At 38.3% G+C, this 12,236-nt stretch overlaps 1 protein-coding gene and 1 long non-coding RNA gene across 4 annotated transcripts in view; one reads left to right on the top strand and one right to left on the bottom strand.

Moving 5' to 3' along the window:
- MBP (myelin basic protein) overlaps window positions 1-12,236 on the top strand; it is a 167,234-nt gene that overhangs the window by 128,276 nt on the left and 26,722 nt on the right. For all 3 annotated transcript variants that reach the window (XM_084620238.1, XM_084620239.1, XM_084620240.1), the window contains one exon: window positions 6,348-6,778. In XM_084620238.1, the coding sequence (XP_084476364.1) occupies window positions 6,348-6,778 (431 nt within the window). The remainder of the gene's footprint in view (window positions 1-6,347; window positions 6,779-12,236) is intronic.
- The window catches only part of LOC311516302, a 43,415-nt gene continuing 31,551 nt past the window's right edge, over window positions 373-12,236 (bottom strand). The window contains exons 4-6 of the long non-coding RNA XR_014710377.1: window positions 11,712-11,834; window positions 5,950-6,009; window positions 373-3,503 (exon numbers count right to left, since the gene is read on the bottom strand). This is a non-coding gene — a long non-coding RNA (uncharacterized lncRNA). The remainder of the gene's footprint in view (window positions 3,504-5,949; window positions 6,010-11,711; window positions 11,835-12,236) is intronic.

Raw genomic sequence — 12,236 nt, 5'->3', positions numbered from 1 at the left:
CATGGTAGTGTGTGTGAGTGCGTGTGTGAGCGAGAGAGGAGTGTACCTAGAGGTGAAGTTTCTAATGGTCCTTAGATCCTGTGAGAGTTTGTTTGGCAATCTGAGACTGGCACCTGGGAACTCTGTCTCCTGCTCAGACAAGCTTTACTTTTATTCTTAGGCATGGCAGAATTGAGTGTTTGTTTTTAGGGTTTTTTTTAATAACATTGATGTTTATTTTCAAACACTTTTTCAATTTTTATTGATTTAAAGTCATGGAAACTTTGGGAGGGGGGAGATAATTTAATGACAGACACTGAAATTCAAAAAGTTAAAGCTTTATAAACATTAACACAAATTGTCAATATCCTATGTCAAAATATACAAAGTACATATCTTTAAATCAAACTGAAATTTAAAATAAGAAAAGTGCTGCTTGAGAATGCAGTCATTATCAATGGAAGTATATATACTTGTGTGTGTGTACAGGGAAATCAATGGTTACTGACAAAAATCTAATCCTTTCAAGCCTATTTACTGGAGAAAGAGCAGAGCTGTTGACCAGGATCTCCATTCTAAAGTTTTAAGCAATCTTTTATATGTTCTGGGCCCAGGGCAACTTGAAGATAAGGACTGAAACCTTTAACTTGCTTTGTCATTGTACAGGAAGCCAGCATAGACAGCAGAGGGTATGGCTGCTGCTATGACAAAATTATATTTCTAAAACTAAACATCAGTTTGTCCTTGAAGTATGTTGTGTGTTTAAAATTCTAGAAGAAAGCAGATTTTGAGTTACCCAAGTGTAAAACAAAAAGCACGTGAACATTTTATTTTGTAGGCTGGGGTAGTTCAAAACTGGCTAATTAGAATTTTAATCCCAAAATTTCACCTCGAGGTAAGGATGTTTTTCCAAAAGCAATAAGCACCTGACGAAAATGGGTTTATAATAAAAGTGCCCTCTTGACCAAGACTATAGCATTGGCATAATACGAATTCATCTGGGTCTTATGATGATTTGGCTGCTGTGGAGACATATTGGCATTGTGCACCAGCATCCATTTGGCCAGCACGTGGGGGAAAATAACGTTTATGTAATGGCTAAACACGTTAACTGAGCATTATGCTTAGAGAACTTTTACCAACTGTTCTCTGTGTAATTATACTGCATGCAATCCATCCCAAAGAGGAGTGCTTTTAAAAATGATTTTCAACATTTTGACAAGCGTCAGACAAAACCAGTAATTACATGTAAATGCTTGTTGGCCAGTTGTCTTCAGACTGTAACTGTAGAGTCAGGCTTGGGACTTACATTTTTGCTTTGCAAAGGCGGGGTGAGGATGAATCAAATTTTACAGCTGGAATGTAATGATGAAAATCTAATTCGTCTCCTCCCTGAAAATCTTATTGAGGCATTTAGATAAAAGAACTGTTTCAAAAAGGGTCAGTTAATGCTCCTGTGATCCGTAGTGCAATAGTAGTGCACAGTAGAGGCTGGATTGTCCATTGTCCTTCGTTGGCAGGAGACACAAGGGACCATGCACAATCACTGCTTTTTTTTGAGTACAGGGACTTCTCCCAGCTAGCACCTTGCTCCGTTCAGAACACTCAGAAGAGGAGCATGACGGATGTGGGACTTTGCCTGCTGTAAAGTAGGTTGTGGTGCACCCTTTCTGGGACGTAGCAGTGGGAGTGCTCCGGCTAGGGTAGGTTGTTCTGTGCCATCTCCAAGAAGAGGGCTCTAGCAAAAAGCCACAAGAGATCCCTTGTTACGCTGAGGGATGACCTATGACTGTCCACAGATAAGAGAAATCTAATCCACCATCATCTTGCCGGACCTGTCTGTGAAATTTGATAAGACAGGACTATTTGGTGAGCAGTGTTATCTCCGAGAAGCTGTAGTGCTGAACAGAAATGGCCTGGACCAGCTGTGGCCCTTGCATATGACAGCCCTCGAGGCTGGGTGTGAAAGTAACTGTTCCCCCTCATCTACATAATAATCTCACAAGCCTCAGTCATCTCCTCCTTATTATTCAGTACTTCCGTATGAAGGGCTGGTGAGCCTAGCGGTATGCAGTGGGCGCCAGCTCTGTGTTTAATAAACAGCACACTTTTAGGGCTTAGCCAAAGTCAACAGCAGTCTAAGAACTTGAGGTGATGCTGGCAGAGAGAAATGCTTTGAAGAACTTGCCTTGACATTCACACTACTGATATACCTGGCCATAGAGCTAAAAGAATGCAGAAATTTTTTCAGTTTCAGTGCTTTTCATTAGAATTTTGAACCTTTGGAAGAATTTGACTACTCTATAAGCTGGTCAAATACGATTTTTGAGAAATGTGTTGCAATTTTGAAAAGCCAAAGGTGTTTGATGTTTTCCACTCAGCACTGTTTGCAAGATCAGGCCTTCTGATGCCAGTAGTAAATAGAAATTGCAGTATTTCTTCCCTGTTTCTCAAATCTTTTCAGAAATCGTCATGAGAAGAGAACAAATGTGAAATTTATAATGATGCATCCATCAGCCTGAGCAGCATAATTAAACTGACCTAACCCCGCAGTGTAGACAGTGCTAGGCTGCTGGAAGAATACTCCCATGGACTGACTGCTTCTTGGGGGTTCTCCAAGCAGTGTAGGTAGTGTCTACATTGAAGCGCTGCAGTGGCAGTTGTAGCATTTCAGTGCAGACAAGCCCTTAGATCACAAGCTTAGCCATACAATAGGTAAACATTTGGGTTCTGACAATCATTCTCTTCCTTAGGAATTAAATGGAGATCTCAGATCAAATGCCTGTTTTGAGAGAGTAATTAATGTTTCATGATCAGTTCCCATGATTAAGGCTAAGATTTTGTCATGGATATTTTTAGTGACAACATTATAAATGCTGGATGAAAAGCAGGTTTGGGGTGGAGGCTGACAGCTTGCGACCCCCTGAGGTGTTTGGAAGATGTAAAAATACAGCATTCTGCTAATTTATACAAGTCAGGATTGCTCCGGGAATTGCTGCCTCTTTAAAAAAAAACTGTTCAGATTTCTCCATTTCTGTACATGCTGGAATTCCTATTGCTCTCTCCCTCTTATTTTGGGAGTTGACACAACTGGTTCACAACCTTCCAGGAGTGTTCAGCATGCATCTCCTGCCGCCGCTGGCCAGCTCCACTGGCCCTTGCTGAGAAGTGCAGGACCATAGTCCCACCTCCTTCCTACTGCTTTTGGGGTGGTTGCCACCAGGGCACTGCATGGAGGATGTAGGGGTAGAGGGGGCTCCTTACGCCCATCTCCCTTCCACAGCCAGGCCCGATATTTTCTTTAAAGTAAAGTAGGTATTGTAATATTCTTGGGATAAAGTCTGTGGAGTGCTCCATGCCTTGGTTATAGCCAAAATTACCACATCTTGCAAAAGGATTCTCTCTCTTTTTTTTTGTTGCAAAGATTAGGCTCCTTTTTTCCTACACAATAGATCTTAAGTTACTGTAGCAAGGAAAATCTTCTCTCTTTCACTACTGTAAGTGGCGCATTCCATTTCCCTCACCTGAAGGGGAAAAATCAGTGTTATAGTCAGTTGAATTCATGATGGAATATTTTTTATAAAGTTAAAGAAAGTTAAAAATTCTAATGATCTAATAAACCAATACTGAAATGCAGTTTGGCAGACATTTTATTAGTAATTTATTAGATCATACCTTGTATTAAGTAGTTCTATGTCATTAATATACATATATGTCATATACACACACTTTGGAAAAGGAATTCATGGCTGCTGGTGATTTAATATCGTTCAAATATAGACTTTTTTCCGTTGTACATTTTCGCTGAACATTAAATAGGGTTTTAACACAGTAAAAATGTAAAGGAAAAATTAAATGCATGCTTTCATTGCTAAACTAAAAGCATACAGAAAAGATTTACACTTTATAGCTCACTGCTTATGTGTTGAGAGAAGCTACTTTTATGGCACAAATGCCCTTCTTTGTTTCTTACAAATAACTGTATTCAGTGACACAAAGCACAACTGTTATAGAAGTATTAGCATGCAGATGCTCTGCTGTTTTGTTAATGCATTTAATTAAATACAATAGCACTATTGTTTTTCTCCTTAATTCAATTTGTATGATGGTATAGAATTTAAACCAGCGTTAAATCATTAAAATTAGTTATTGTTTGTTGCTCCCAAAACCACTGCATCCTGCTTCACTCCATCAGGAAAGCTATGGTGACAAACTAACAAAATCTGGTAAAGTTTTGGTCCTTCAGGGCACCAATGTGTAAGTACCTTGGGAATATTCAGCATAAAAAGAAATACACCGCAGAAAGCAAAAGAACATAGCTGCAATATTTTTAATAAACAGCTTTCTTTTTTCAGTTCAGAAAGCCTTAATTGATGATTGCATCCCTGAAGATAATTCTTAAAAAAGATTAAGTGGAGGGAAGAACTGAACTGCCTTTCTAGCTAGTTGACACATTTTCAATTGAGGTCATAGCCAAAATTGCATGCCTTACACAAACACACATTAGCCTTCTCCAGGAAGTTAAACTGTAGCTGATTTACTAATTCATACTTGTCAGGTTATAATTTGTTGTAGGTCTGTATTTGCAGATTAATTCTGTCATCCAGCTAAAATTCATCTGCTTGGAGTAATTTTACTGCCCAATGTTTGCAATATGATCAGTTGTGGCCTTGTTCTGAATCTGTCCCTATTAAAACTACTTTAATAAACTTTTTTTTAATAAAAGAAAGATAACCCCAAAATACTCTTCTTTTCAGCAGTTCAGTGCTATGTAAATACTAAAGGGCTGGCTTGAATCAGCAAAGGACAAGCACTGAGAAAGCACACATCATGGCATAGTCAGATCCAGATCGCTTCTCAGTGCAGCAACTATCAAATCAAATTGTGGAATTTCATGAGGTAATCAACAGAAATCACAAACACCATATGCCCAGTTATTCCTGATCCTACTGAAGTCAGTGGAAGTTTTGTCAATGACTTGGGTCTATTTCATCATCCTGATCCCAGATGAATAATCACTTCTAATAATAAGGTTTCTTTGCAATCAATCAGGAGACTCATTTACTTCATGCATTTAAAAAAAAAAAAAACCCTGTGGCTGACTGCTGAAGAACTCTCCCAAGTTACTAATTTACTACTACTCTTCATTGGAAATTTGCTTGATTTTGCAGTACATAGTCTACACCAACTCACAATTTGTCAACAGAAGTGGGAGCTACTCTCTGTAACGGTTGCAGAATTGGGCTGAGAATCCCAGCATGGGTAGACAGACTTGAGCTAGTGCACTAAAAATAGCAGTGTAGACATTATGGCACTGCTGGAGCTTGGACCCGGGAAGGTCAGCCAGGGTGAGCTGCCATCAGGGCTGCAACTTGGAGCCTACCCATGCTGGAAATCATATCTCCCAGCTGCAGTGTAGACATTCCCTCTGACTTCCAAATAGCTTACTGAAGCACATTAGAATGTAACCCAACTTAGAAAAGTTGGCATGAGTGTAATGTTTGTCATTTTACTAAACAGCAGCAGGCTGGGCCCTTCACTGAGGGTGGGTGTGAGGAAAAAGGAGGGTAAGATGTTTCTTACAAGCAGACCTGTAAGTATAACTAGCATAAGAGATAAGACTGTGGATGACAATATGATTATCTAAAGTGAAGACCTGTTTGAAGAGGGGATTGGGGAATGCAATTTGTGGTTTTTACGTTTGGAAGAAACTGGGGAACAAATTAGGCAAAGAGATTTTAAAAAAAATAATAGTAATGTAGCTCAGATTCAATGGGGATTTATACATTAAAGAATTGTAATAGACTCCTACCAGTGGGAGTTCCATCTTGTACAGCATAGAGCTCAGAAGTTAGAAAGTTAGTCACACAAAGAGGGGTTGAAGTGGAAATACAGTCCAAACCTTTTTATGGTCACGTACAGTAGTCTTTAGAAATAGTGAAAAGAGTAGTCAATATAAAAAATTCTCACCTCTTACATCAGGTACTGAGATGGCCATTGGAGACATTGATAATAAAGCAGAGAGATCACCTACAACATAAACATTGAAATGATTTGATAGGCTATAATTGCAATAATTTACAACAAACTTCAGCTATTTTTATTAACCCATTTCCAAACATATTGACCACCATTCTAATTTTAAAACCTAAAAGAAGTTATGTCATCCCAGTGCAAGTTAAATGTGAGAACACAGTTCAGTTGCAAGACAGATTAATTCTCTGAAAGGCATTTGGAGAGAGAGAGAGAACATATTCTATGGATTTTGCATAAAAAAACTAACTCAAGGCAAGTGAAAGAAAGCAGCATTGTTCCAGTGCTCTGTTTTTCATAGGCCTGTATTCATATCTCATTCTTGTTGTTTATAGGAGAGGCAGATGTGAACCAGAACAATGGGACCTCCACTAAGAGCACAGCGGTGACAGACTCCAAGGGCACAGCAGACTCAAAGAATGCCTGGAAGGAGGCCAACCCAGCTGACACAGTTGGTCGCCCCCACTTGATCCGCCTCTTTTCCCGAGATGCCCCAGGAAGGGAGGACAACACCTTCAAAGATCGGCCCTCAGAGTCAGACGAGCTACAGACCATTCAAGAGGACAGTGCTGCAACTTCAGAGAACTCGGATTTGATGGCTTCACAGAAACGCTCCTCTTTCCGGCACGGATCAAAAATGGCAACTGCAAGCACCATAGACCATGCTAGACATGGATCTCCAAGGCACAGAGACTCGGGTCTACTTGACTCGCTGGGCAGATTCTTTGGAGGAGAAAAACAAGTTCCCAGGAGGGGCTCGGGCAAGGTGAGCTCTGAGGAATAGAACAGCTACAGCAACATAAAATACAAATTTAAAAAGAAAGGGTAGGAGAAGAGAGAGGTGAACTAGGTAACCACCATAGAGCAAGAGTTGATTTAGTGAACAGGAAGGTATTGCCGGTGTCAGATATGTTTGGCTTCAGTAAGAAATAGAAAAGCATAGCACTAGAAAATGTTATGAGCTTGCGAGAGAGCACGTTTATCAGTTTTTGGCAGAACCACTCTTCCAGTGTCTGGAAATCAAGAGTATTTATAAATCAGGGTGTGGCTCTGGAGACATTCCTGAGAGACTTACGAACATTTTATAAGTGGTGTAGTATCGGTATATTGAACAATTTAGGACGAAGCTTCAGGCTGCTTTTGCTTTTTCTGTCGGGACCATTTTGTGTCAAATGTTTCTCAAAACTAACAGGCACAGAAGCACGAGACAATCTTATGACAATTCTGCACTAGTATGGGGGATGGACTTGAAAATGGGTCTTTTTCCTTCTCTAATTTGTATGAGGCATTCTTTTGTTGGAATCTGCCTCACCAGCCTGTATTATAAAATCAGTACAGCTTTGTAAGACGTGAATGTGGTTGCTGTTGGGATAACTCGCCAGAAATTCTTCTGAAATGTGAACTTACTGTGGTCAAGCTATTTGATCCTGATTGCATAGGAGGGAGGAATAAATCACAATTGTACCTTCAAACATCTGTGGATTAAATACCAGAACTTCTGTGACCTCTGAGTGTTAACAGTTATTAAATTTAGCATAAGAAAACATCTCCACTGTGATTAAATTAAAAAAAAAAACCACTCACGCAGGAAACAGAGGTGCTGAGAGATGTAGAAAGTAGTGTACTAATCCTGGAATGGGCAGGAGTATATACAGTTTTATAAGGGTGCTGATATTTCCTTAAAGCTTTGGTTCCTTGACCTGTGGTTTCTGAGCTTAATCTTACTGATCTGTTACATTCACACAGCAACAGACTTTGTCTTCATTTGTGTTTGATTTTTTTTTGCTACAGTAATCCTGAGTGGGTACTTTGCTTTAAGAAAATATCACACTGATGGGTAGCTGAAGAAATGAAGTTCATCCCTATGTGCCATGTAGTACAAAATACTCACTTTTGGGGGCAGTTTCTTATAATCCTCTTCCCTCAATGAAAATTTTTGATGCTCCCAACTGCAGGTTTACTTGCACACACGTTAAATTAATAATAATAAACTAAACAGCTGTAATCACATTTTGTTGTGCAGAACACCTGAGAATTTCAGACCATAATCAAATCATACACTCAAAAAAATAGTGATTTGATATCAGACATACTTGCAAGTTCCTACTGTACATGTGAAGTATAGCTTGTATTAATTTTCATTAGCATATGGCCTAGTGTGACAGACACTGGACTGGGAGTCAGGTTCTATTCTTGGATCTACCATTGACTTTGTGGGTGACATTAGATGAGTGATTTAACATCTCTGTTCCTCCATCTGTAAATGGGGAATTATAATGTTTGCCCACCTATGAAAAGCTCTATAAGGGCAAAACATTACAATGTTTGTACAACAGCTAATGATATGCAGTGAGCAGCCACTGTCTTGATGAGGGGAAAATTCTTTTCTTAGAATCCCTTGGCTTTTCTTGCTATCATTGCAATAGGCATAAGTCACTCCTGATATTGATGGTGATTTGAAATGTATTCTTGAATGTGGTTGGCTAGCTTCAACTCTTGCTATTAATGTGTAATTACAGCATTGAGTTATCTAAAAACCAGTATATAAATGCTCTTTGTAGATCAATGTAAAATAGTATTAGAATCTGCACGCAGAAAAAATAAAGAGGCAGATATTTTTTGTGTAGCAATAAAAATGAAATCAATTTTCAGTGGTGGTGGTAGTGATCTAAATTGGGTGTAAATTGTGGATTCCTGTATTTACCAATCATTGTGAATCAATTTACCTTGAGGGGTCAGTTTGTAGTCATGTACTAACAAAAGGGAAGGTACTTTCATTGTCATCTTGGTTGATCTTCAGTGCTCTGTTAAATTAAGGGCAGAAATGACTGGAGTAGAAAATCTCAACAGCAAACAGTGCCTGCAGAGCAAAACAAAGCTTTCTGCATGAGTCCAAACAATTTTTAAGCCAGGAATAAAACTGATTTTTTTAAACAACCGCTTTTAAAGGGCAGCCTTACAGAGTTAAGCTGTAAGCACATAGGAACAGGTATCTTGGCCAAAGTCAGTGATGATTTTTGAACTAGCAACCCTGACTTCTAGTGCCAAAGCATCTCATTGTTGTTCCCAGAAACAATAATGCCGATGAATAAAAACATATCTTAGGAATCCACTCCAGGAATCCAACAAGTTCCTCGGCCTTTTGTTTCAATTAATGTTTCATGAAGCTTAAAATTAGTGTCAGTCATCTTGAATAGTTTGGGTGTCAGGAAAGGTTTGTGCTCCATATATTTGTGTATAGATAAGAGCAAATCTAGATATCTGATATTCTCATTTGTACTTAAAGCAAAAGAAATTAACTACTGAATTATATAGAATGGTAGAAAAGAAATGAGTGACCCTAAAAGCATTTTAAAAAAAATCCAAAAAGAACTCAGGCAGTTTTCCAGCTTTGCTGCACACACAGTTCAATAGATGGCTTTGGTGCATAAGATATTGCAGAAAATGCTTCCTAGAGTGAATTACAAAGGGAAATGCAATGTATTGTGGGGGCTGTTTATGTTGCTTGAATCAGTTTTGTAACAAGTGTGCAGCTTTGAGTTTAAGAGCTATTCTGCTGCTGCCTTTCTTGTGGTGTCTCCCCAACTACTTCCATCCCATGCACCACTAGGAACATATATCTAAACTGCCCACGCCAGTAAATACTGGAATGTAGAGAAAACACTTGTTCTTTGTGCAGACTGAGGGCTGACATTCAGGCATAACAGATTATAAATTCCTCATGAAAGCATATTCTTCTTACACCCATGGGTGAAAAGTACATTAGTTAATAATGTTCTCTATTGTTTAAAAAAAGGTGGGGTGGGAACAAAAAAAATCTTGTTTTGTGGCCTCCAGGGAGCGAGTTCTCCCTTACCCTGGAATTTTGGAGTTGTGTTAGGGAAGGTGGGAGTTCTGGGGGCGTAAAATAAAAATAGACCCTCTAGAATATAAAGAGAGATTGTCTCCTTTCAATGGCAACAGCTGCGTTTGCCATTTTTTTCTTCCTTCTACCAAGATTTTTGATAACTGAACCATATCAATCATACACACAACATGAGTTTTGTATTGAAGTAAAAATAATCCTAATGAAGTCGTTTTTATGTAATCATATAGGGCTTGAGTCTGCCATGTTTATGGTAGAATCATTATCACTACTGGGGGAGTGAGGCTAAGTAAGGATGACAGAATCAAGCCCCTACACAATTATGGTACAAACGTACTCAAGATTTTTCCCAATGCAAGACAAAGTTTCTTTGCGGTGTTAGTAGTGTTTCCTTTTTCATCTCTATAGAATTTAACAGGGTAAATTTCAAGTTTTAAAACTCATTAAAAAAATTTGAAACGGTCAGGATGATCAGATCTGTCCAATCCCCATTTAAAATTTATGCTTACAAATAGTGTTTTTTCAAAAAACTAAATTTGTAAATTACATCATCAGAATTTTTATTTCTTGATTTAATTGCAAAGTTACTTTTGTTTTCTACCAAATCTTGGATTGTGATACAGTAACTTTTATACCCCAAAATTTAACATTATGTGCTAGCGTAGTAAACTTAAACTAGGTTTGTATGGTATGGTGGAATCTATGAAAAACATGTTAAATAATAACTCAAGGGCCAGACTTGATTGAAATGCCAAAGTCTGTATTAGTAAAGCCATTTGTATCTCCTGTTCGCATTACTGCTCAGTAAGTACACATTTTTACATTCTCATGTGCTATCTGCATAGGGCCCTCCTCCTACATTTCTTACACAGCCAAAGGAAGTTACGGGGGTGTAAAGAATACAGCATCAGGACATAGGATTTCCTTTCCCAATGTGTGAAGCAGCATGAAGAGTATTTATTACACTGAGCTCATCGATAAATTGGGTAAAATGGTGGTTTTAATACTGCAAACAGAATGTATGTTCACCAAGGAATGCCCAGCAGAACTCTTCAAATAATAAATGTACATAGATTTGCTAGAATCACAGCTATTTCATTGGGTTTTTATATCCTTTTAATCTATATTTCAATGTGTAAACCCCACCCCACCATCTCTTCTGTCAAGATTCTAACACAATACACCCAGTGCCCTGAGGGTCTGGAAAAATATCAGCCGACTCTATTCTTGTTCTAATTTAAAGTTTTGTTATCACAATGAGCAACAGACTTTCAAAGTATAGGAAATTCTCAGCTTGTAATTATTTACTGTGACCTTTCTTCTTTTAATTCTTAGGAAAAATCCTCTTGTTGTGTTATCCACTGTTTTTGTACACTTACCTAATGTACAAATGATGGGCTTGTAAAAAAAAGTATTTGATGTATTCAATGAAACTAGCTTTATGGTGGTTGTAATATAATTTGATTTTGTTTTCATCTTTTGCTTTGTGTGCTTTGACATTTATATTCATTTATTAAAATCACAGAGATCTGGTGTACTAATTCCTTAGTTTGTTTTGAACTATCTTATTGTATTAACAGTGCAGCTAGTTTCTTTTTATTTTTACTCATTCTACCCTGTGATACGTGTGAAACGGTTGCCAACATCAGGGGACAGAAAGAGAGAGATTCACCAACTTAACAGTGAAAACTCATTGATGAGAGAGGCTGAATGATTTTTTTTCTTTGAGCTCAGTTAAATCTAACAGTGTTGACAAGAATGAATTAGGAATGTGTAAGTTTTTGGTGAATATCATGGGACTATTGATATTCAAGAAGTCATACTCCCGATTTACCTCAGTGAGAGCAGGATTAGGTCCTTATTGGGTAAAGATAGCCATCTCAGCACACTGGAGTGGTTGGTGAGGGAGTTGGAGACACTCTTGATGGAACATTCCATTATTACAGAGTTCTCTCGCCTTGGAAAATATTAAAATACAGTGAATATATACTCAGCAAAGGAACACAAAGAATGATCTACAGTGAATAAATGCATGATGTGTGGGCTGCCACTTCTAGTTAGGGTTTCATCTTGTGTAATTTTGGTGCCAGCACATTTCAGATTTGCTCTGTAGTTGTCTGGTCTGTATTTTTATATTGCAAGTCAGAGGAAATTCTCATTCTCATGTATTAAATTACACAAAACAAATACATATTGATGGCAACTACTGCAAATTACCAGGCAAGGAAAAAGATAATATGTGGTGCTGTACAAAAATGCAGCACAAGCCAACAAGTAAGGAGAGCAGGTGGGAGCATTCCGGTCCTATGACAACTGCATTTTGTTTGTGCATATGAATCAACTGACTGGTTTCTAAATA

The sequence above is a fragment of the Lepidochelys olivacea genome (assembly GCF_965140295.1).
Source record: "Lepidochelys olivacea isolate rLepOli2 genome assembly, chromosome: 2".
NCBI lineage: Eukaryota > Metazoa > Chordata > Testudines > Cheloniidae > Lepidochelys > Lepidochelys olivacea.
The sequence above is the reverse complement of the archived record's forward strand: the minus strand, read 5'-3'. Positions and strand labels throughout refer to the sequence as shown.